At 41.8% G+C, this 26,891-nt stretch overlaps 1 protein-coding gene across 4 annotated transcripts in view; it reads right to left on the bottom strand.

Moving 5' to 3' along the window:
• Nucleotides 1-1,786: 1,786 nt before the first annotated feature.
• The window catches only part of FBXO34 (F-box protein 34), an 82,396-nt gene continuing 57,291 nt past the window's right edge, over nucleotides 1,787-26,891 (bottom strand). For all 4 annotated transcript variants that reach the window (NM_001081611.1, XM_005211842.5, XM_059890581.1 and 1 more), the window contains 1 exon segment: nucleotides 1,787-5,039. In NM_001081611.1, coding sequence (NP_001075080.1) covers nucleotides 2,888-5,029 — 2,142 coding nt within the window. In that variant the 5' untranslated portion in view covers nucleotides 5,030-5,039 and the 3' untranslated portion in view covers nucleotides 1,787-2,887.

The following is a 26,891-nucleotide window of genomic DNA, read 5'->3' as shown; positions in this document are numbered from 1 at the left end:
GGGCTGCCAAAGAGATGCCCCCTGGTGCTGCACAGAGTTGTCAGTGCTAGGGCAGGGGACATGCTCAGCTGTGAATGAGCCTTCTACGTGGCCATATTAATGCCAGAGTCACCTTGACAAGGCCTGAAAAAAATGCTTAATCTTGGCCATCTTGCCCTTTGCTTTCTGGATTTTCTCTCAAACGGTGAAGTGACGGGTGGGAGAGAGCTGCTAAGCCAAGTATTTCAGGCCCTCCCTCTGAGCAAAAGCTGAAGGGGTAAGTTTTCTTCATTTGGGTCCCCACGGGGGCGCAGTTGGGGTGAGCCTAGGGTCCTCATGCCCACATTATTTCCTTTCTTATGAGTCTTAAGATTCTACAGTCAGGCAGGGAGCACTGCAGTGCTGGAGAAGTGAGAAGTGAACCGGTTTCCCCAGCTTGGCACTAGGGGGCTCTGAAGCACAGCATCTCTCCTAAGGGGAAAAGCTACACTTGTCCAGAAGCGAAGACCAGGAAGGAGGCGCCCTCTGACGCCACCTGCCAAAGTTCTCTTATCATTCACACAGACAACCCTGGGAACTGGGTCTTGCATCGGGTTCAAAAAGGGTCATCAATGATTTCTGAGGACCTGAAGAATTGCATGCCAAGATGGGGTTGGGCCTTCTTCTTGTCTTCTGCTCTTTGTCACTCCAGGCCCTCACACTCACAGCTTTGTACCCCACATGAAAACGAGATCCAGGATGACTGACCTGGGAGAAGCACCCTGGGCACATGCAGAACCAGCGCCAGTAACAGTGAAAGCTGACACACACTAAGCCCTTTCCGCACACCAAACTGTATGAAGTCCTACGAGAGCACATCTGCTTTACTCCTGAATCAGGAGTAAAACAAACCTATCACATCGGGATGGTACACTGAGATGGCCGCTTCAGAGCACACCACAGGGAGGACAAGTACTGGAACTTCAGCCCTTGGGGTGGAAAGCACTCGCCCTTACGTCGGCCCGGGTGTCACAGGAAGGACACCACCACCCTGAGGGGGAAGTCCGCCTCCACGGCCTCGTCGGTCCTGTCACAGAAGGGCTCCAGCCGAGCGTGTCGGAGGTATCACAACATGCCTGCTTGCTCAGGGTCCAGAGACTTCCTAGTTTTAGTTTCCCCTTTTCAGGGAGGTGCAGCTACTGCCCAAGGGTAAGGGCAGAAAGCCGCTCTGTGGCCACACCACCTCCACCACAGGTGAACCTGGCTTCCTCCACTCCAGCCTTGCCCCACTCTGCTTGGCAGTCCTGGCCAAAGCTTTACTCCACCTTCACATCCTTCTCCTGTGGGACCAGCGCAGTCTTCATTCATCACTGCCATCGGCCCTGCCCCCGGAACGCTCACCAGTGCTTCCTGACAGCCAGGAGCTGATGCAGCTGCAAGGCTTTGTTGGTGACTACTCAATTTAAGCCAACCTAGCTTGCGGGTCCTCCACAGCAGCTTTCTGGGGCCAGATACTTTCCAGCCCCACCAAGCATTACATGAACACAGGTCTGAATATATCCTCACTGACTTCTAAACAATTAACTCATCATGCATAGATAAGAATGCCTCATCCAATAGGAAATAGACAGTCCTGGGCAGACGAATGCAAAGAAGTGTTAAAGGTTTGTAAAAATGTCAGCCCATAAGTGAAGGCCTCTTTCCAGTGGTAGAAGAGAATTCTCTCTCCCCCTCCCAACAACTCAGTGTTTAAAAAAAAGTCTTGGGACTGAGTTTACAATATCTCTAATATTACCTCAAAAAAGAAAACAAATCTGCAAAACTCAGGTTCCACTTAAGATGCATGTTTTTATTGAAGTTAAAAAAAATTTGTAACCAGACAGAAAGAGAATAGACAAAAATGTTATAATCTGACTATATAATATTCTCTCATTCTTGGTGAATCACTAAAATATAACAAAAGATTGTTCTCTATGCTAACTTTTAAGGTTGTCCAGTTAAACCATTATTTGGTATCCTTTCAACAGGTTAACCTCTTAACTATTTAGAGTTTCTTCTCAGAAACATTCATATATTATACAGAAAACATTCATAGTTTATTTGGGAAACATTCATATTTTATACAGGATGTACAAATTTGAGATGAGACCCCCCCAGCCCAAAAAAAAAAAAAAAACCAACCCACACGATTGTAGCTGCAACACTATCCTAGCTGCATTGTGGTGATTATGTTCAGTCTGCATCCACTATTTACAACTGGATTTTAATGTTGTTATTTACAGAGGGGCCAAAAGCACTCATCTAAAGTAAAGGCGCTCGGGTTTAATGTGCACTTTCATAGCCCTAGGAAAACACAACCATTATATACACTGTAAACGCCACAGGGCATGAAATCCACCTCCAATCACAACATCAACCTCACAGATCAAGCATACAAGGTCTAAGTAAGGTGCCTGACTTCTCCTTTGTAAGCATACTTTTCATCCAAGAGTACTGCTATTCTTTTCATAGGACACTATTCACTTATTTCAAATACGGGGCCAGTGCTCCAAACATTCTCGGAACCCCTTTTTGGGGACTGCCTGCATAGTCTGTGATGAACTCTGCTGAACGTTCTTTTGATGGTGGCAAGTCTTCGTCCTCAAGGATTTGATTTGGGAAAACAGGCATAGTTATTCACAGCCAGGTGAATCAAACCGTGGGATACAACCCTGAATCAAACGTGAGGCACCACTATAAAATGATGAGACCAGTTTTCTTACATGGATCATAAATTCAGAGATTTAAGATGCCTGAGCAATGGCGGTCCTGACAGAGTAGCAGAGATTCTCCTGGAGTGATGACTCTGAGAGGCAACACTCACTGAAACGGTGTATCTAGGTGGTGGTTTGCAGTTTTTGAAATCGGTCTACTGCCTCGCACATACATTTTAATACTCCTCTTCAGTTTCAGTCCCTTTTGCTTTCTTATGGATTGCCCGATTAAAGCTATGGCAAGCAGGGACCCAGTGATTGTCATGGAGCCCCAGCTTACAGCCAGGGAAGCCCTTCTGGGACCGGTGGCAGCACATCCAGTACCCCGGCCCGTAGGGCAGCGCCTGGCAGTAGGGCTTGGGGTGCCACCGGCACAGGGACACATCCCCTTTCACATATTTTTTCTTGCACTGCTTGCACGGATCCTCTCTGTAGCGTGGATCCCGAACCCAGCGAGAATCTGCTGGCCTGATATTGTAATATTCAATGATAAACTTGAAATAGCAGCAGGTACATTTAAGAGCCACTAAACTCTTAGTAGGAAGTAACCTGAAGATTTTCACCATGATGTGGTGGGGCAGAAAAGCCATATACTGCTGAGGCTCTAAAAGCTGTTGGATTTTAAACCTGGTCTCCAGAAAGTCATGTGACACCTGCTTCTTCCAGCTGGATGCCTCAAGCATTGGTAATGTACTTTCCACAGGAGAGGCCAGTGGGACAAACGAATCAACCGAGACGCTTTTTTCCTCAGGTGCACTGTCACCTTCAGCAGCCTCTTCAAGCTGACTGGCCTCGGAAGACTCTTCTGTTGTGCTTTCATCTGACTGGGAGTGGCCTGACGAGTGCTGACCAGATGGCAAAAAAAACAACATCCCTGGAAGTGGGTCTTCACAGGACTCCGAACTGGAAGACTGGTCTCTCTCTACCTTGGACACAGTGATACTAATGCACAGAGATTCTCTTTTGCGCTGATCAGGATTTCGGTTAGCAAGCGGCACAAGCTCTTCACTAATGCCATCAACAGCATCTGTGGGCAGTTCAATGGCTTGGGGACAGGTGAGAGGAGGAAGAGGTGGCCCAACAAGTTCCTCTGTCATTTCCACATCGTGCCTGTTGCTGCTTTTCATGGCAGTCTGCTGATCTGGCTCGAACTCTGCACTGTCTGTGTGCAAACTCATGCCTGCTGGCACCGAGGGGCAGCCTCGAGGCGCGCCGTCCCAGGCCTGGTCTCCCTGAGGAGAACAACGGTCAGCTCTTAAGGGGCTGCAGCCCACAGATACAGACCCCACAGTTTTCACCTGAGTGTCAGGAACCTCCAAGGCGCCTTTGTCTGCTTTGCTTTCCTCAGCCTGGGTGCCATTCACAAGCAGTACGCGGCCCACATTGCGGCGAAAGCTGTTATTCCTCGAGAGGCTCCCGGGCTCCCGCTGGCTCTGCCGCTTCAGGCACTCGGACTCCAGCCTGGCTACCATGTCGAGGACACGGACAGGCTCGCTCTGTGTTTCACCAACCTCAGGATTTCTCCTTTCTGCAGGTTCTTCACATGCTCCTGGGGCGGACAAAGGCTCGGGGTTTGGGGGTACACCTCTGGATTGCCCGGAAAACCGCACCACAGCAGGTGAGTTAGTGCAGGTTTTTGCACAACTGGCTAGCAGAGCGCTGGCTCTTTGCTCGAGGAAGGCCACCATCTGTATGACCGATAGAGGCCTCCCGGCATACACGCCGTCCCCGCCGTCACTCACGTAATGCACAGAACAGTGCTCGATGCCACATGCAAAAGGCTCAGGCTGGTAGCATCTGCTGTTGACCTCCTTCATCCTTTCTAACTGTATCTTGGCTTTTTTAAGATCCCCTGATTTTTTCCTTCTTTTAGTAGCTCTCCCATCAATATCCCAGGAGCTTTTTATTTTCATAGATCCTATTCTGTTACTGCACTGGTGGGCTGCAAAGAATGCTATCTTTTCCTTGGTATTTCCCGGTTTCACAACAGCCCAGATATCGAGCGGCCCTTCCCCTTCTTCACCCTGGTGGATTGTTGCAGATGGTGCATTCTTCTTGGTTTTAACATTCAAGCTGCTCTCTTCAGGACTCTTCCCACTCATACTGCACAGAACATTTGGAGAAAGGATTCCAAAAGGCTTTCGAGATGATGCTTTACCAAGAGAGGCTGAAGGAAAGACACTTGATTTCATACACCTAGCTTTGCATTCTTCATCACTGATAGCCTGTTGGTGGCTCATAGGAGTTCTCAGAGTTCCCGTGCCGATTTCCAGAGGTTGCCCTTTCTTCTGGAGTTTCCAGTATGGCTTAAGGTGCATAACAGAGGTTCTACAAGAAGGAAATACACATTTGATTAACAGTCTGATTTTATTTTTAGAAAAGCTTTTTTTAAAAAAACTTATACTCACATGGTTCTAGCAAGTAAAAGAAACATTATCTTTCAGTTCACTAAATCTCTACCAATTCTCATTTCCACTAGTTTTTCATATACAAATCAAGAATAACAAAAGCAAAAACAACTACTTTCCATGGTTTACATGCTGGAAAATAAATTTCAGACTGAGTGACTAAAGGAATTTCAGACCGGCATTATTTAATTCTATACATAAAATTAGTACTTTAAATGTAAAGAAATTTGAACTTACTAAAGACACTTAAGTATAAGACACAGTATAGAAGAAACAATAGGATAAAAGAAGCCCATCCACAATCCCTGGTATATTAATGCTTTTCTAAGTCACCATAACTAGCATTTTATTGATTGCAAAACAGTCTATTAGAATTGTTATATTGCTTTCTAAGCTATTCTTACTGTTGAATATTTTAGACATCTCTAACTAACAATCTATCTGTATAACCTCTTAACTGTCAGATTTTCTGCAGATAAAATACAAAGTCCACAATCTTCATTAATTCACTGATTCAGGAAAAAAGTTCCTGTTTCGTTCCCTGAGCAGGGGTGGAGATGGGAACCATTTTATAAATTACAAACATAATTACATTCAGAGGTACATGTTCTAGTCCTTGTCATATCACTAATTAGCTAGACAGGGTGATTTTACCTTGGGTAAGTCACTTCCTTTCCAGGTCTGAGTTGAAATGTTAACTGAGGGATTGGGATACTAGTCTAGTCAAAGCTATGATTTCTCCAGTAGTCACGTATGGATGTGAGAATTGGACTCTAAAGAAAGCTGAGTGCTGAAGAATTGATGCTTTTGAACTGTGGTGTTGGAGAAGACTCTTGAGAGTCCCTTCAACTGCAAGGAGATCCAACCACTCCATCCTAAAGGAAATCAGTCCTGAATATTCATTGGAAGGACTGATGGTGAAGCTGAAACTCCAATACTTTGGCCACCTGATGCGAAGAACTGACTCATTTGAAAAGACCCTGATGCTGGGAAAGGTTGAAGGTGGGAGGACAAAGGGACTACAGAGGATGAGATGGTTGGATGGCATCACCAACTCAATGGACATGCGTTTGAGTAAGCTCCAGGAGTTGGTGATGGACAGGGAAGCCTGGTGTGCCGCAGTCCATGGGGTCGCAAAGAGTTGGACATGACTGAGCTGAACTGGGATACTAGATTATTTAATGATTTTTGTTAGTTTGTATGTCAAGATATCCCACTGCTACACAGAACACCTTGGATTGAGAAAAACAAGTCTTGTTGGGATGCCTGGTCTCCCACAAAATAGACCTATAGCCCAAAATGAACACCCACAGTCACAGATTGGTGGGAGTGAGGCAAGGGCTTTCATGGGTCTAAGCATGCAGGCTCTCAACCCACTCTTGTTCCTCGGGATACAGTCTAAGACACACACATGGGGCAGTCGGGCACATCCCTTTCTCACTCACTCCGTAACAGTTACCCAGGCCTGCACTGTGGCAGCCTTCAAAGTGATTGCTTTCAGATAGCAGTTTTATCCATCAAGAATCAAAGTGATTATCCAGAACAGATTTACCTTTCATTTCAAATTTAATTCCTAGAGTCCAGTCTCAGCTAAAAGAAGAAATATGGATATGAATATCTTCCAGCTAAGTAAAGAGAAACCTTACGTTTAAGGCACACAAAGTAAAGATACCCCTGAAACAGAGCGCGGCCGAGAGAAGCTGCCCCACGTCCGAGGTCAGGGGTAGCGGCCGAGAGTGCCAGGCCGCGACGGCGCAGGAATGGCCGAGAGGCGCTACCCAAGTCCGAGGTCAGGGGCGGCGGCCAGGAGGAGCTACCCTGTGTCCGAGGTCAGGGGCAGCGGCCAAGAGGAGCTACCCAAGTCCAAGGTCAGGGGCGGCAGCCAGGAGGAGCTACCCAAAACCCGAGGCCAGGGGCGGCGGCTGGGAGGAGCAACCCCACACCAGAGACCAGGGGCAGCTGCCGGGAGGACCAACCCCACATCCAAGGATCTGTGGCTGCACGGGCACAGGAGGGCCTAGAGGAGCTATCCCACATTGAAGGTCAGGAAGGACGGTGGTGAGGAGATACCCCTCGTCCAAGGTAAGGAGCAACGGCTGCGCTTTGCTGAAACAGCTGTGAAGAGATACCCCACGCCCAAGGTAAGAGAAACCCAAGTAAGATGGTAGGTGTTGCAAGAGGGCATCAGAGGGCAAACACACTGAAACCATACTCACAGAAAACTAGTCAATCTAATCACACTAGGACCACAGCCTTGTCTAACTCAATGAAACTAAGCCATGCCCGTGGGGCAACCCAAGACGGTCAGGTCATGGTGGAGAGATCTGACAGAATGTGGTCCACTGGAGAAGGGAATGGCAAACCACTTCAGTATTCTTGCCTTGAGAACCCCATGAACAGTATGAAAAGGCAAAATGATAGGATACTGAAAGAGAAACTCCCCAGGTCAGTAGGTGCCCAATATGCTACTGCAGATCAGTGGAGAAATAACTCCAGAAAGAATGAAGGGATGGAGCCAAAGCAAAAACAATATCCAACTGTGGATGTGACTGGTGATAGAAGCAAGGTCCGATGCTGTAAAGAGCAATATTGCATAGGAACCTGGAATGTCAGGTCCATGAATCAAGGCAAATTGGAAGTGGTCAAACAGGAGATGGCAAGAGTGAATGTCGACATTCTAGGAATCAGCAAACTGAAATGGACTGGAATGGGTGAATTTAACTCAGATGACCATTATATCTACTACTGCGGGCAGGAATCCCTCAGAAGAAATGGAGTAGCCATCATGGTCAACAAAAGAGTCCAAAATGCAGTACTTGGATGCAATCTCAAAAACGACAGAATGATCTTTGTTCATTTCCAAGGCAAACCATTCAATATCACAGTAATCCAAGTCTATGCCTCAACCAGTAACGCTGAAGAAACTGAAGGTGAACGGTTCTATGAAGACCTACAAGACCTTTTAGAACTAACACCCAAAAAAGAGTCCTTTTCATTATAGGGAACTGGAATGCCAAAGTAGGAAGTCAAGAAACACCTGGAGTAACAGGCAAATTTGGCCTTGGAATACAGAATGAAGCAGGGCAAAGACTAATAGAGTCTTGCCAAGAAAATGCACTGGTCATAGCAAACACCCTCTTCCAACAACACAAGAGAAGACTCTATACATGGACATCATCAGATGGTCAACACCAAAATCAGACTGATTATATTCTTTGCAGCCAAAGATGGAGAAGCTCTATACAGTCAACAAAAACAAGACCAGGAGCTGATTGTGGCTCAGATCATGAACTCCTTATTGCCAAATTCAGACTTAAATTGAAGAAAGTAGGGAAAACCACTAGACCATTCAGGTATGACCTAAATCAAATACCTTATGATTATACAGTGGAAGTGAGAAACAGATTTAAGGGCCTAGATCTGATAGATAGAGTGCCTGATGAACTATGGAATGAGGTTCGTGACATTGTACAGGACACAGGGATCAAGACCATCCCCATGGAAAAGAAATGCAAAAAAGCAAAATGGCTGTCTGGGGAGGCCTTACAAGAGAAAAGGAAAGATATAAGCATCTGAATGCAGAGTTCCAAAGAATAGCAAGAAGAGATAAGAAAGCCTTCCTCAGCGATCAATGCAAAGAAATAGAGGAAAACAACAGAATGGGAAACACTAAAGATTTCTTCAAGAAAATTCGAGATACCAAGGGAACATCTCATGCAAAGATGGGCTCGATAAAGGACAGAAATGGTATGGACCTAACAGAAGCAGAAGATATTAAGAAGAGGTGGCAAGAATACACACAAGAACTGTACAAAAAAGATCTTCACGACCCAGATAATCACGATGGTGTGATCACTGAACTTCCTGATGTTCAAGCTGGTTTTAGAAAAGGCAGAGGAACCAGAGATCAAATTGCCAACATCCGCTGGATCATGGAAAAAGCAAGAGAGTTCCAGAAAAACATCTATTTCTGCTTTATTGACTATGCCAAAGCCTTTGAGTGTGAGGATCACAATAAACTGGAAAATTCTGAAAGACATGGGAATACCAGACCACCTGACCTGCCTCTTGAGAAATCTGTTTGCAGGTCAGGAAGCAAAAGTTAGAACTGGACATAGAACAACAGACTGGTTCCAAATAGGAAAAGGAGTACGTCAAGGCTGTATATTGTCACCCTGTTTATTTAACGTATATGCAGAGTACATCATGAGAAACGCTGGACTGGAAGAAACACAAGCTGGAATCAAGATTGCCGGGAGAAATATCAATCACCTCAGATATGCAGATGACACCACCCTTATGGCAGAAAGTGAAGAGGAACTCAAAAGCCTCTTGATGAAAGTGAAAGAGGAGAGTGAAAAAGTTGGCTTAAAGCTCAACATTCAGAAAACGAAGATCATGGCATCTGGTCCCATCACTTCATGGGAAACAGATGGGGAAACAGTGGAAACAGTGTCAGACTTTATTTTTTTGGGCTCCAAAATCACTGCAGACGGTGACTGCAGCCATGAAATTAAAAGACACTTACTCCTTGGAAGGAAAGTTATGACCAACCTAGATAGCATATTCAAAAGCAGAGACGTTACTTTGCCAACAAAGGTCCATCTAGTCAAGGCTATGGTTTTTCCTGTGGTCATGTATGGATGTGAGAGTTGGACTGTGAAGAAGGCTGAGCGCCGAAGAACTGATGCCTTTGAACTGTGGTGTTGGAGAAGACTCTTGAGAGTCCCTTGGGCTGCAAGGAGATCCAACCAGTCCATTCTGAAGGAGATCAGCCCTGGGATTTCTTTGGAAGGAATGATGCTAAAGCTGAAACTCCAGTACTTTGGCCACCTCACGCAAAGAGTTGACTCACTGGAAAAGACTCTGATGCTGGGAGGGATTGGGGGCAGGAGGAGAAGGGGATGACAGAGGATGAGATGGCTGGATGGCATCACTGACTCGATGGACGTGAGTCTGAGTGAACTCCAGGAGTTGGTGATGGACAGGGAGGCCTGGCGTGCTGCAATTCATGGGGTCGCAAAGAGTCGGACATGACTGAGCAACTGAACTGAACTGAAACAGATCAGACTTATTTGTTTCTGATCTTTGGCAATTACAGCCTACATCTGTTGAGATCACCTCCTTGTGTGCACTGAAGTGTTTTAACAGCTGTATATTTTATAGAATACAGAATCATTATATTCTATAAGTCAGTTTTACAAGGAGTTACCCAGTATTCCTCAAGAAGAAGATATATATATTAGTAAAATAAATGAATGTAAGAGGCCTCTCTCATATTCCTAGTGCCCTCTGTGTCAACAATTTTCTGGTTTTTCATCTCTCTTCAATACCTTCCATGTAAAATGTAAGAAATTGAGGTGTTGAAAAATCCAATTAGTTCGCACATAATGATCTCATTACAGAATGCCTGTGAATAAATTTAAACTTCCGCAATGTGTGTGCCGTTCTGCACTGCACGCTGTGTTCTCTTCACCTTCCTCCCCCACACAGTATTTTAGGTGCTATTATTGATAGACAGCGACATTTGGAAGAAACTAATGTGATTATAGAAGGCTTTTGTTTGTGTACACTAACCTGCAAAGTCAGCTCAACTAACACATTACTAATAGACAAGGTTTTAGTAGGATTAAAGTAGATGATCCCACCGAACAGGAGTGACGAAAGGCCCAACAGTGAAGGAAAAAAGCCAGTAAGGTCATTTGATGCAACCAGGGTGACTGCTGGAGAGTAAATGGTGATTCTGTGGGACCCCCGAAGGAAGCAGAACCTTTAGGCACAGGCTGAAGTCCTCCACTGGTTGAAGGATGGCTGAGGTATTAACTGCTTGCCCTTCCTTTGCTGGGCTTGAAGGCCCTGAGACAGTAAAATGCTGGCAAGACTCAGAGAAACTTGCAAAAATTGAGAGGTTGGGTTGAAATCAGTTTTGAAGCATGAGGATGATAAGGGCATCTACTGCAAAAATCCGTAAAATAAAAATTTTACATCTCTGAGAGATTACATCAGACAGCCGCACTTTGCCCACCCCCACCCCATCTCAGGCTCTTAAATACAGACAGGCGCTGCAGAAAGCTCCAGTCAGATCTCCATGGTTGCCAATCCCTTCACACAACTGTATTTTAAAAGTTCACCACAATAAACTCCTGATTCCTTGCAATTAAGTAAAATGTGGGTTGTAGCACCTACCCACACATGAGTGTTAGATGCTCAGAAATGTCCTTGAAAAAAATTAAGATCTCTGTGCCTGTTGAATCAGAATTTCTGGGACTGGGCCAAGAATCTGTTTTTAACCTTAGATTTAATTTGAAAGAGAATTTAAAGGTCAGTCATGTGTTAGATCTAAGAGTGTCAGTGGGGTTCTGGTTTGGGCTGGGGGCGCTAGGCTACTGACAGGCGTGAGGTGGAACTGCCCAACACCATTCAGTCTATACTGAAGCATCTACTCTTCAGGACAGACCCATCTTCTTACTTTTTATTCTCTTTAAAACACACACACACAAGTCAATAGCCATTTTATTGCCAAATTTCTGTCTAACTCCAACTCCTCAGTTTCTTGGCATTGCTCTTCCAGCTCTCTGCTTTTCTTCTCCAGTCTTTAAACACTGATGTATTCCTCAGAGTTCTTTCCCTAGATCATTATTACTCTTAAGCTATATATTTAAGTGACCTCACAGTTTTAATGACCACAGGCTCATGACGCTCCAGTGGTATGCTCTCCCAAGCTTCATATGCTGTGACATGCCTAACAGACATACTCACCTGGATGTCAAAAAGAATCTCAAAAATCAAATGACTACCTAGTGACAGCACCAAGTACCTAGTCAACCACACCAGAAAAGTTGAAATCACTTCGATTCCTCCTCCCATCCAATCACCAAGTCACTAAAAACGGCTTCCTCTTCTTGTTCGTCCCTTACACAACTGCCTAGTTTTAGCTGCCATATTTTCTCTCTACAAAGCCTAACCCCTTGCATCAATGAGAGGCAAGGTCATGGAGCCCACTCCTGCCTTGCCCTTTCATAATTCAAACTTTGGAAGCTTGTTCACAGACCATTAACACAGGACCAGGTAGATTAAAGCCAAAATTATCACCTAAGATACAAATTTTAAGTTAGGCAGAGCCATAAAACTAAGGAAACAGCTTCAAACTTTTTTCATACTAACTGCCACCCATTTCTTTCTATCCATTTATCATCAAAAATTTACTAATAAACACTCTGGGCTGGACTTTAGTGGTGCAATTATGAGTAAGACACAGTTACTGCCCTTGGTTGGTTTAGTCACTAAGTCATGTCCAGCTCTTGCAACCCCATGGACTGGGGCCTGCCAGGCTCCTCTGCCCATGGGATTCTCCAGGCAAGAATACTGGAGTGGGTTGCCATTTCCTTCTCCAGGGGATCTTCCTAACCCAGGGAGCGAACCCGGGTTTAAGGAGACAGTAAAATCAAATAGGCAATTACAATATACAGTGTGATATGTGTTAAAAGGGACAGTACAGGTGCTGTGAGAGTCCATGAGGGAAGAAGGTGGAGGGAGAGGACAGAGAAGGAAGGAGTGTGTGAAAGGAGGAGAGGGACCATCAGCACCAAGTTTAGTCTCAAGGGCACAGAAAACGGGCCAGAAAAGCCATGAAGGAAGATAAAAGTCCTAGGAGTTCAAAAGTTAGATGATGCTTTTTGGGAAACTGAGGCAGGTAAGAAATAATCAGCATCCCAGCTAAGAGACAGAAGTAAATGGATTAGACACAAAAAACAGGCACGATTTTATGTAGCGACTGATTATAAATGGAGGTTGAGGGAGGGAGTCAAGGATGGCTCCTCATGGCTACAGCAACCTGACAAAGAGTGGCACCTTTTAGTGAGACGGCAACAACAGCAGGTGAGCTGTTAGTATGGAGCAGGGGAAAAGGTAAGTTCAGTTTTAAGAAATGCCGCATCCAAGTCTGGCCAAGACAAAGAGGAAAGGAACAAGACAGTTGCAATAGAAATTCAACGAGGATAAAGTTTTCTGGACAGAGATTATGATGTCTTTTTCCAGAATTTTCACGAGTATATACTGCATATCTTACTATTATAATCAGAAAAGATACACATAAAAGTAAAGAGCAATCACACACTTTACCCAAGGCCATATAAAGAATTTTTTCCAGGGGACTTCCCTGGCTGTCCAATGCCTAGGACTCTGTGTTCTCACTTCTGGGGGCTGGGGTTCAATCCATGGTCAGGGAACTAAGATCCAACAAGCCACGCTGTGCAGCAGAAAAAAAAAAAAAAAAAAAAATGAGTCCAGTTAGTGATGGAGATCCCCAGGTGCTCTGCTGTGAGGAACTGCAGCAGATGAACAGAAGAGAGTCAGAAATTCATGGAGTGAATGGCAGGTGAAAGTGAATGTTTGCAACTCTCTCATGAAGTCTGGCTATAAATGATCTTTGTATACAACTGTTACCTTAAGTCCTTTCCAGGAATAAAGTGAGATATAACAATGAATCAATTAAAACTTGAACAACTTTCCTCCTCCAGTAAAGGCCAAAATCTTTCTTTCAAGTAATTCCAGTATTCTTTATCAATTCAATTTCTGATTTCAGCTCAAAAAAGCTGGAAAAAACTCTAACCCAAACATACTGTACAATCTGAAAATGAAGCCATGGAAAAGAATTTAACTTTGCTTGGAGGGGGGCGGGGGGAGGAATGCCTAGACAAATGTTAGAGTCTAAAGAATCACACTAACTTGTCTACAGAGAAACGAACTTGATCACTGAGGAAATCAAATGGCAATACTGGAGTAGAGTGAGGAAAAGAACGAGATTTCTCTTAGCGCTAAGAGGCTTAGTGCTAAAAGGAAGCCTGACATCAAAGGCCTGTTTTCTAACTTTGGCCTTGCCTACCTAATCTGGTTGGAAGATAAGGTGTTTCCTGTTTCTTTCTACTTTATTAAAGTTTCAGGAATGCTAATTCCAAAGAGGAGTCATTTATCAGTATAATAGGAGCTACTCCTTATTTACAAAAGACTAGAGAAATAAAAAAGTATGTTTTCCTTTAGAGGATGAAAAAAAGTAGACAGTAAATAAATCACTGTTCTTTAAAAACATAAATGCTTCCAGAGAACATCTTATTATGATGGCCTTCTTCACTGAACCATTACAGAAAGGAATAGCTGCTTCAGCAAAGTACTAAAATGGCTTTTGAAGCCCACAGGTAGATAGTAGTAGAATTAAGATCAGAATTAGATAAGTCTCTTGGATCTATATATTTTTCTGCTACAAAAATTAAAAATTAAAATCCTAGGTTCGATTATGACACAAAATTAAATAATCTGACAGCATCTATTCAAAGAGCTTCTATCTTTCAAATTGGGATCAGTTTTTCTTAAATGCCAGATAAAACTTCTACTCAGAACTGTGATGACTTAAGCAGATGTGTCATAAGAAGCCACACTAACCTACAAGTATGTAGAACTGCTTCTATGGCTATTAAAGCAGAAAAAAATGCCAAGATCAGGAGGGTGTGAATACAGGCAGAGACATAAAAAAAGACTCCCACTAACCTCTAAGCATTGACTGAATGCATCCAACTCTCAGTGTATTTTAACAACAAAACAGAACAAACTCTAACACAGAAAAGACCATATTTCTCAAACTGAGCTCCAAAATATTTGGGACTGGCTTTTTTTCAGGAGGGTGTTCACTCCTTTTTTTAAAAGTAATACTGTCTAGAGTCATTTCATGGGAACTTTGAACTTCTCTTGGAAGGACTGGATGGTTACTAGTGTATAATTTAATGGAAAAATCTTTTATTGTCTTTTAATATTATACTTATTTTTCCTAATTCCAATATTTCTTACAGAAAACAAAGGAAGACTTCTATTTTTTTACATAGAAAATTGTTACTTCTTTGAATGTGCTAGTGCTTTCTTAAAACTTTGAAATCAATCATTCTTCCATACATATTTTATGTGAATTTATATTTTTAAGGCAATAGCAATTTTTTACATCATTTGCATATGCAGTATATTCAAAGAAATAATCAGAACTTTAACATGTGTCCTATTTTGATTAAAATGTAACTTGGACATAAGGATGTCATCTTCTTTAGGGAATAAATGTTAGAGAGTCTAAGGCCAGTCATGAACACAGTTTAAAAACCCATTAGTTGCCAAATAACATTTCACAGGAAAATAAATCAGAACAGCAACTAATTCTCAAGTGTAAATGCAGCACCCACACTGTGCCTGTCTGCCAGTGTACTCATACCACTCCATCCTGAGCCTCAATCTTGAGCCAAGCAACCTAACAGCCCACTGGGCACAAGTTGGCCCGATAACACTGTTATAAACAACTAAATTTTATTTTTAATTTTATTAAAGTACAGCTGATCTACAATGTTGCTTTAGTTCTACTGTACAGCAAAGTATACCAGTTAGACATATACATGTATCTACTCTTTTTTAGGTTCTTTTTCCATATTGGTCATTACAGAGTATTAAGAAGAGGTTCCTGTGTTATATAGTAGGTCCTTATTAAATATCTATTTCTATATACTAAACCACTAAATTTAAAAATGGTTTATCCCTCAGGAAGGAGGGAAAAGGTAAAAATTCAGGATAACAAATACTAAAGCATCAAGCAAAATAGTTTGCTTCCATTATTGATGAAGACAAATGTAAGATTCTTGTCAGCAATCCTGGGTGGAGGTGAAAGCAGGGAGGGGATGACTTGACCTCCAGTGTTTATCAAAGAAAGCCGCCTAAATCTCAGTCCTGCCCAGCTGTTTAGTAATTCTTCTACCACATCCCTGTATACTTTGTTGAATCAAGACTGCAGTAGCAGTCTTCACTGGGTGGTCAAGGTTTAAGAATTACCACGTGTAAAGAAATGAAGTTTATGATCAATAGAAAACAGAGAAAGTTGCTTTGTGGCTGTTATTAGAGCTTATCACAGCCGGTTTAAATACTGAAGTGAAAAATGAGTATTTTTCCAATGGGAAATGTGAGAAATCTACACTACAGAAAGCCAATAGTTAGGCACTGAGGAGACCAAATTGTTATGTTACGACAAAAATCACATACTGGGTTTTATGTAGTTGTGCTTTTGAACTGTGGTGTTGGAGAAGACTCTTGAGAGTCCCTTGGACTGCAAGGAGATCCAACCAATCCACTGTGAAGGAGATCAGCCCTGGGATTTCTTTAAAAGGAATGATGCTAAAGCTGAAACTCCAGTACTCTGGCCACCTCATGCGAAGAGTTGACTCATTGGAAAAGACTCTGATGCTGGGAGGGATTGGGGGCAGAAGGAGAAGGGGATGACAGAGGATGAGATGGCTGGATGGCATCACTGACTCGATGGACATGGGTCTCAGTGAACTCCAGGAGTTGGTGATGGACAGGGAGGCCTGGCGTGCTGCGATTCATGGGGTCACCAAGAGTCGGACACAACTGAGTGACTGATCTGATCTGATAACACATCTCATATAAAACTTTTCTTTGAGTACACAAAGTAATCATGTTTACATTTAGCTACCTTCCAAAGGCCTGGAAGTAGCTAATGATCAACCAAACAGTATCAGAGTAACTTTTAATCCTACTAGCCAACACTAAAGGTGGGCAGAGGGGAGAAGAGAAAAAAATATATTATTACAGAAAATCTAAACTAAGAAACTCCAGTACTCTTGCCTGGAAAATCCTATGGATGGAGGAGCCTGGTAGGCTGCAGTCCATGGGGTCGCGAAGAGTCGGACACAACTGAGTGACTTCACTTTCACTTTTCACTTTCATGCACTGGAGAAGGCAATGGCAACCCACTCCAGTGCTCTTGCCTGGAAAATCCCATGGGCAGAGGAGCCTGGTAGGCTGCAGTCCATGGGGTCTCGAAGAGTCAGACACAACTGAGCAACTTCCCTTTCACTTTTCACTTTCATGCACTGGAGAAGGAAATGGCAACCCACTCCAGTGTTCTTGCCTGGAGAATCCCAGGGACGGGGAGCCTGGTGGGCTGTTGCCTATGGGGTCGCACAGAGTCGGACACGACTGAAGCGACCTAGCAGCAGCAGCAGCAGCAGCAGCAGCGATAGGCAGAAATCACTAGCAGATCTTGTTTAGTGAAAGAAGCTCCATTATTTTCTAAATACCAAAGGCAGCCAGCAAAAATAACATTGTGCTGTGAAATTTTTAAACCTGGCTACTCTCTATGCAAAAGTACTGTCTTTGACCTTCCTCAAAAAGCAGCTTTGGACCTGTTCACACAACTGGGCAAAGGGCGAGTTTATATAGAATTCGACCTAGGGAACTCTGTGGATATAATTTCACTAAGATGTAAGCCCCCAAGGTCAGGGACCCTTGTCTACCTGGTATACCACTACTGCCCTAGAATTTTACTGAAAAAACGTTCGTTGGATTTGAATGATGTGTTCTACATTATACAGCCTGAATCTGGAAACCAGAGAGAGGATCAACATCCGTCCCTACTGCACAAGCACCGCAACTGGCTGGCCATAGCCTGCTGGATTCAACACGGCACTAGCGGCAAGAAGAATGTGTGGCAAGTGTCTCAGAAAACAAAACTGCTATTTGTTAAAACGATTTATTATACTATTATTTTCTAAAGCATTACCTAAAAATTAAGTTACTAAAGATCCATCTGGAATACTATTGAAAAAAATCAAGTTTTTTTCCCCACTGCAGATATATATGAAGAATAAATTCAATTACACTTATCAGCTATGATTAGAAAGGGAATTCAAATTCAGCTCACCTGAGGAGCACTGAGCCTGACAAGATGTGAAGAGAGTAAAGAAGATAGTAAGAATGTATTAGTTCTCTAATGTATTAGTTATCTGGTCACTTTTAGACTCACTGAAGAAAGTCTCTCCTATTAACCCCACCACAGATACTGTCATTAACTTCTCTGTGAGCTGCTCCGACCACTAGGCCTGAGATTGATCTATCACTCTCCAGTTCACCAGTTTCAGCTTCTTGCTTTAAATGAAATACCAAAGACATGACGGGGTTTTTCTAAACAAATTAATTCTTTCCATAAACAAACAAAAATACTCATATAATACATATTAACAGGAATATCTGGAAGGTCATCAAAGATATCAAGTGGGCACCACAACCCAGTGAATAATACTCAAATGTAAAAATGCAGGTTAAGAAATAGGACTTACTGTAAACTACAAAACTCAACAATATCAGATCACCTTCCAAGCCTCCCTTCTACAAGTTTACCAAAAAAAAAAAAAAGCACAATTTTGAAACTAAGGTCTTCAGTAAGTAATCCCACAGTTAACTACACTAAGCAGACACAGTTTTGACCCAGAAATGATTTTTAATCAATCATATTTTTTTGCCCAGAAATGACTTTTTGAATTAACTGTATAAGTTCATTAAAAGAAATGACTTATATAAGCAAATAAGACTTTAAAACAGCAATTAATAATATACAAGTAGGCAAGTACACACTAATTACAAGGCATATTTATCCCTAATAATTATTTCTTGCTAGGAAATAACCACCAGTAAGCAATCTAAGACAATTTCATAAGCTGATGAACTAGGTGGGTCTGAAGTCATCCTGAAGTAATCAGCTACCCTACACAGCATATAGAACATCTCAACACCAAATCATGTACTATATTTAATCACTACTACAAAGTCAGAGAAAGAGAATATTAATTCAAAATAAAATATTTAATTCATTAAATGCATTAAGTAAAATTTTATTTCCTGACAGGTTTTGATTCAAAATAAACAGAAGGAATGATAGATATCACCATTTTCCAAATTTTACTGAATTAATGGATCTAGGCAATGATTATCAGTAGCTGCTAACATCACGAAACTGAAACACAACCAGACATTACATACTCCTGATGGGGGGAAAAAAGACACTTAAAAAAATTCAGTTCTATTCTTTAGCACTAGTCTCAGAGGAAATACAGGAGACAGAAAAAGTTAATATATATGTGTGCATGTATGTATGTGATTTTAAGTCCTCATCCCTTAGATATACATCCTAAAAACTTTTAAGCTTAAATGATACGTTTTCAAAACAACATGGGAGAAGGAATTCCCTGGTGGTCTGGTGGTTAAGACTTTGACTTCCAATGCAGGGGGTGCGGAGCCAAAAAAAATAACACAAACACAGAAGCAATATTATAACAAATTCAATAAAGACTTTTAAAATGGTCCACATTAAAAAGAAAAAGGTGGAGAAGTGGTTCAGAGTACAGATCAAGCAAGATTGGCAATTAGATGACAAATTATTGAAATTATTGCTATTGAGCAATAGCAAAGTGGGGTTTATCATTCTATTATTTCTGTATTTGTTCAGTTCAGTCACTCAGTCATATCTGACTCTTTGCAACCCCGTGGACTGCAGTACGCCAGGCTTCCCTGTCCATCACTAACTCCCGGAGCTTACTCAAACTCATGTCCGTTGAGTCGGTGATGCCATCCAACCATCTCTGTATTTGTTACCTAACTAAATATTCTCAGAATTACTGGTTTTTTAAAAGGAGAAATAAATAAATGGAAGCATCTGAAAACGATAGATGGATGAGTCCAGAAATGTCCATTATGCACACACAGTTGAACTGCATACCCTCTGATTTAGAGGGAGAAAACTGGAATTCACAGGTTCCCTGGTTAGGGAGCTCTGCAGGGATTATTGTTAAATCCGTCCCAGATAAGCCCCAGGCTGTTTGATGCAGTACTCCTTCCTGGTTCAGACCCAGGGCACCAACCAACAGAAGTTCTTCACGCCCTTTACTGAAAACTGAACAGGAAATAAACCAGAAGGCACAAAAAAGATAAGAAAAGAGAGACGAACACACAGGCAGTCAAAAAAGAACTGAAAGACAACAGTGGTCAAGACCAAGCAACTCATTTCTCAAACGAATATGACTTCCAGGCCCTCATTCTGTAACCTAAATGTGCAGCTTAATGCCTGAATCTGCCTCGCAAAAAATGCTCTTAACTTTCACAACTTCAAAGAAAAACATAAACATTTAAATAAATACATGTGAAATTTTGCTATTTAAAGATATTTTATTGCAAATTCTCTTCTAACAACAGTCACCCCCCACATTCACTCATGGGGAAGGGGGAAATTATATTATTAATATTAAAATATTAATATTATTAATAATGTAACCATTGATATTTACTGAGTACTTAAGCTGTAAACTATGGAGTTTGATTTTGTATGTATATGTATTAATTTCATCTTCAGGACAATTGTATGAGATACATAAAATTACTATTATTATTTATTATTCCCATTTCACAAATGTGGAAGCTAACCGTGTGGAAGCTGACCAACTAAGTATAACAAATACTAAATGCTAGGTCATTTCTTTGGGGGGGCGCTTTGCCACGTGGCACGTGAGGATCTTAGTTCTCTGACCAGGGATCAAACCTATGCCCTCTGCAGTGGAAACACAAAGCCCTAACCTCTGGGCTACCAGGGAATTCCTGCTGGGTCATTTTTAAAATGTGCTTCATAATATTTTATATGAGGCCATGTATGTGTATATACACATATATTTATATAACAATTAGTAAAACAATCAAATGATTTGTCTACAAGTCACTAAATGGTCTGTACAGAGGTTCCTAATTACAAGTACAGTATATTTACAACTGTCACAGACAACAGTCACTTTAAGTTCATTTTAATAGAAATGTTTCTCTTGCCCAGGAAATAATCAAAGACCCAAAGATAACTGAACATACACAGATCCAAGCTGAACAAAAAGCCAAAGAAAAAGCTACATACCATCAACTCCTTAAGAGTATATCCCTGTCTGAAATTTTATAAATCCCTCATTGGGTCAAGTACAGATCACTTTACACAAAGGAATTCCAAGAAAAATGCCAGAATTATTCTACAGTAGTATCCTCGTCTCCCACATCTTCATCAATCCGGACTCCAAATACAGGGGGAAATAATGTTAAGGAACTCCTTTGAAAGAAAACACCTGCCCTTAGGGGTTGTACCAGATCATTAATGGATCCATCTAACTTGCTAGGTGGGACACCCAGTTTGACAAGGCAACCTCCCCACTCAGGGGACTATTTCATAATCTCAGAAATAAGCCCCAAATTCCACCTTACCTCCCACAAGAAAAGTTGTGCCACATGATCTCCTTTTTCTCTACAAAGCCTCAACATCTTCTCAGTCATCTAAGGTTGAAAACTCAGCACACTGATTCTCAAATTTCTTGGAACCTGGATCCTTTTCAGAATCTGAGAAAAGGTCTGAGTTCTCTGCCCCAGAAAAGTGCCAGAATATCCACAAAAACAATTTTGGACAGAATTTTGGGGAAATCTCAGGGCTTATGATTAAATAGCTGCTGCTTTGGTTCCTCCTCCTCCTTTGCCTTCACCTTCACAGTAGCCATCTGACCTTTCTTCCCCACTTTATCACTCTTTAACCATAGGAACTACTGAAACAGAACTGGGTCCCTCCCTGCCTAGGTCTCATCCTCAGCGACAGCCCTACCCATCAACGTTACCATAAGCCTTGTCTGAATTCTCAGAATACTCTCCTGGGTCCCTTACCGTGTCTACCTTGTCTTCATCTCCCCTACTACACTGTAAAGCTCCTGAAAGGTAAGAATAATCTTACTCCTTTCTGTATCTCTTATAGAGCATGCAGCAAAGTGCCCTGCACATGCCAAGCGTTTTCATGAGCATGAATGTCAAGCCTGAGGACTTAAAAGAAGCCAGCCGATCCTGGAACATTAGGAGTGTCTGACTAATCAATGCTTGGGCAGCCCAGGAAGTTGATGCAACTAAGCAGCTCCACCCATCATTTCCTGATCTAGTGCCCTGCTCTCTCAGAGATGGGAGGTGTGTGAGGTGGAGACGCAGAGGCTCTCCAGCCCATGGTCAGTTTTCTGTAAAACAAAAAGTACTTGGGCTTGAGCAGCAGCATTTTTCCAGCGCTCTAGTTACCTAAGAGTAACTATGCAGTATCAGCTTTTAAAGAAAATCCTGCTCACCAGCCATGCACACACATTTCCACGTACTGTCACTTTAGCTACAATAAAAACTTCCATGTTACTAAGAACCTCCAGAACAGAACAATCTAGATATGCAGGCATTCAGCTATGAGTTAGGCAACCTCTGTCTCATTTTCAAAGCCCCAGCCGCATCCTTTAAATACTAAAATATATAGATTCTAAGTTTTGGTAAGAAACACTGTGAAGTCTCCACATGATTCTTTAGGATATTAAACACAGCTGTCTAAGGACATGTTTACTTATAGATTAAAAAAAAAAAAACAATATCAGTGTTAACAAAACTGATGATAAACAGGCTCCTGCACATCCAAACTAGAAAGAGGACACAAAGAAAATTTTTAAACTTCCATCTTTAAGGTATATAAAAGCATAAACTATGTCCTATTATAATGTTTTGGTTATTTCTGTGTATATATATTATACACATAACTTACATAGAAATATAAGTATATATATTATATACATAACTTACACAAAGTATATAATATATATATATTACGTATATATATTATATACGTAACTTACACAGAAATATATGTAACTTACACTAAAAAAACACCATAATGATTTAATTACTTCAATAGAAAGCCCTAACTTCCCTGGTTCTAAATTAGTTATATAAAGTATGCAGAATTCACACCCAGAACCGTGAGGTACTTCAATTATTAACAAAGCAACCACAAAGGAAAACCTGATCAGATTTCAGTGCTGGGTTAAATAGATGCAAAACTACAGATACCAAACAGCAAAGCCAAACAAAACTCTCTCCCCCAAATTTTTATTAACAAGCTTATTCCTCTGTCCTATTGCCCAATCTTATATACAAGATTATTAGTACAATAACATAACAGTAATCCTAATTCACAAACTGCTAGAATTTGTGACTCATGGGTATAATTCTTGCTTTCCATCCTCAAAGCAGGATCCTCAAAGCAGCATCCTACTCGCTAGGCAAGATGGCCCTGTAGCTAACAAACCAGTCCATTGGAAAAAGAAAACAAACATCTTTCCTAAATGTAACTGCACCTGAGCTGCAAGGAATGTTTTGTATCTACAAAGCACTTTCATAAAGATCTCACTTAGCCCTCTTTCTGTTCTTCAGCTTATTTGCAGGTTGGGGCCTTTGTGCCAGCTGCTCCTTTCTCCCCAATCTCTGCATGCCTACCTATCCCCTTGAGGTCCTCATGTCACCACAAACTTCATATTCCTCTGTGTTTTTGTAGTTCACAGCCCGCAACCACTGTGCGAAAAAGGAGATAAAAGCCCAGAAACTGAAACCTGCTCAAGATCACAGTAGTGATGTAGTCATTATTTCAGAGGTCAACATCTTCTGATACGCTAAAAATTTAAAACATCGTATTTTAAGTTATAAAAGATTTAAATAAATAAAGAGGCTCACCAAGTTCTCTTTTTTGAAAACATTCTTCAATATGTTTTACTTCAGGAACTGACACTCAGTCCCATCTTGTATTAAACATCTTGTATTAAACTTCCCTCCCAGTTTTAAGACAATCTAAAAAAGCTCTGTATCCAAAACATCTTCTACTGTGATTAGCAAAGAACTAAAAATGTCCCGGGAGCAACCAAAAGCTAACATGCATCACCTGAGAGGTGACAGTGCTAAGACCAGGTTCAAATGTAAGCAGACACTTTGGTGGTGGCGGCTTAGCCGCTAAGTTGTGTGCAACTCTTGCAGCCCCATGGACTGTAGCCTGCCAAGCTCCTCTGTCCATGGGATTCTCTAGGCAACAACCAGAGTGAGTTGCCATTTCCTTCTCCAGGGGGATCTTCTCAACCCAGGGATCGAACCCGGGTCTCCTGCATTGCAAGCAGACTCTTTACCGACTGGAACCCGGGTCTCCTGCATTGCAAGCAGACTCTTTACCGACTGAGCTACAAGGGAAGAGAGTAGACACTTTAACATCAGCCTATTCAGGACTTCCCTGGTGGTCCAGTGCTTAGGAATCGGCCTGCCAATGCAGGGGACACGGTTTGATTCCTGGTGTGGGAAGATTCCACGTACTGAGAGGCAACTAAGCCCACACACCTAGAGCCCATGCTCTGCAGCAAGAGAAGCCACAGCAGTGAGAAGACCTCACACCACAACCAAGAGTGGCCGCTAGAGAAAGCCTGCGTGCAGCAACAAACACCTAGCGCAGCCGGAAATAAATAAATAAAAAGTCAACACTTCGTTCTCTTTAAAAAAAAACCCCTCTATTCAGGGTTGCACGCAACACTGAATGTCGTCATGGAGGGTAATATTCACTCTAATTCTTACTTTTACTGAGCGGAATGTTTATGTGAGAAAAATATTAAAACACTAATGCATGATTAAATAGAATATTTTTCAGTTCCTGAATTTGCTTGGAAAATAATTATTTAATACCTACAGATATGCTCCAATGTTTGAAACTCTAATTCAAAATGAAAGCCAAATAATGTTAACAAAGGTTTCAGCAGCAGTTCAAATGGAGAAAAAGTACTGTGAGTAACCACCGCATCTTTAAAACCTGACAAACACAAAAGAATCTGCAGACTGAATGTCAGCATTTGTACTGCATGTGTCAATTTAGCTTCCAAACTTTATTCAAAGTAACATCAAAAAATACTGAAGTACTGTATACATCATGTACCTATTTTCTCTTGATAGTTGTGTAAATCGAGGAGCATACAAAGTTTACTAGTTTTGTTCATATATATTTAATTACATTGTAATGTAAAAAAATTTTCAATTCTACTCATACTGAAGGGCCTCAATAAATTTCTTCCTTTGGATGGTATTCATACGTTCTTCAAATTTACAAGATACTGCTCCCAAGACCAGAAGTTGTACAGTGAAAAAGAGGATGACAGCAGCATAGGAAAAACTATTAATGTATTTGTAAGTACATACCACAGTGATTTGATTAAAACTACAGAAAAGGCTGGCCTATCATCCAGACAGGCAACGCTGGTGATGCACTCAAACTGCTACTTTCTAGACGGGCATAGAGAGAGAAGGCCCCTTAACTTTGAGGATTTTCACCAATCCTAAACCTAAAAAATTCACCTTTGGTGAATTTTCTTCCATTTCACAAGTATAGAACCATTTCCAGTCTCTAATTTGAATGTTCAAGTAATTATTTCTGGGCTTCCCTGGTAACCCAGTGGGTAAGAATCCACCTACCAATGCAGGGGACACAGGTTTGATCCCTGATCCGGGAAGATTCCCATGCCAAGGAGCAACTAAGCCCATGTGTCACAACGACAAAGCCTCGCTCTAGAGCCCAGGAGCTGAAACGACTGAAACTGGAGCACCCTACAGCCTGTGCTCTGCACCAGAAGAAGCCACCGCCATAAGCAGCCCATGCACCTCAAGGAAGAGAAGCACCGCTGGCCGCCAATTAGAGAAAGCCCGTGCAAAGCAACAAAGACCCAGCACAGCCAAAAAGAAATACAATCATTTTTTAAAGGGTAATTATTTCTCCTTCTATTCAAATCTTACAGAACAGATCTTTCAATAATTCACTATTATCGAGCATATATTGAGCATGTACCAGGAAATCTTTCAGAAGTTGCAGGTATAACATTTGCCAAGTACAAAAATCCTCATTCTCATCAAACCTGGGTTCTAGGTGGGTGACATGAATAAAACACATATGATACATAAAGGTAAATATGGAGGGCAATGGAAGTGAGAGGTATGTGCATCTTGCACTAATGATATATTCAGGCATAAAAAAAGTGAAGTCGCTCAGTCGTGTCCAACTCTTTGCGACCCCGTGGACTGTAACCTATCAGGCTCCTCCCTCCATGGGATTCTCCCTCCATGGGATTCTCCAGGCAAGAATACTGGAGTGGGTTGCCATTTCCTTCTCCAGGGGATCTACCCGACCCAGGGATCAAACCGGGGTCTCCCACATTTCAGGCAAACGCTTTAACCTCTGAGCCACCAGGGAAGCCCTATTCAGGCATAAGATTTCAGAAACTGGAATACCTGAGTCCTCCATTTATACTGTCCCCTTTCTAGTATTAAACCAGGAGGTTTGAGTTATGTATGAAAAAGTGAAGAAAGAAGAAGAATCTAAGGAAGAATTCAGTTTAAGCTGATTAAGCAACAGTCAGTATTTCTCCCTCCCAAGAACTCATTCAATATAGGAAGATTCAGCCTCATCCCCCACCATTCTCTCTCCTAAAGGCAGAACAAACATGGCTTAAAATTTTGTTTTTAAGCTCCTCCTTAAGGCCTAATCAACTTCCACTTATTACATACTTTCTTCACCCGATTACCTAAATGGATTTTAACTTACTAGGTGTTCCTACTCTTCTGAGTTTCAACTAATTCCATTGACAGTTCTAAATCTTAAGTGCTCATTTGCTAGATTATGGTTCTTCTAAAGATGTCTGATGGCATCCAAGAGTTCTCAACTCTCCCTAATTTTCTGAATCATCATACCTCAAAGTTGAAGAATATACTCACTTGAAAGAGAAGAGTGTACTTAACCATTCATTCTTGCCACAAATGTTATTATTCCATGGAATTAACCTGAATCATTTTTAAGGTTTAAGAATGGGATAATATAATTGGAGAAAGAATGCAAAATATGCAAGAATTTTAGAAATAAATTGCTTTTTAAAGACATTTTGTGCAATTCTCCACCAGTCCTTTCCTGGCCTTCAAGGCAGTGGTTTTCTGTCTTTCAGGGTAGATGCTCTACCCCATTCTCCAGGAACTTCTAAATACAATAAGTTCTGCTGTGTGGTATACTGAT

The sequence above is a fragment of the Bos taurus genome, chromosome 10 (assembly GCF_002263795.3).
Source record: "Bos taurus isolate L1 Dominette 01449 registration number 42190680 breed Hereford chromosome 10, ARS-UCD2.0, whole genome shotgun sequence".
Classification (NCBI taxonomy): Eukaryota; Metazoa; Chordata; class Mammalia; order Artiodactyla; family Bovidae; genus Bos; species Bos taurus.
The sequence above is the reverse complement of the archived record's forward strand: the minus strand, read 5'-3'. Positions and strand labels throughout refer to the sequence as shown.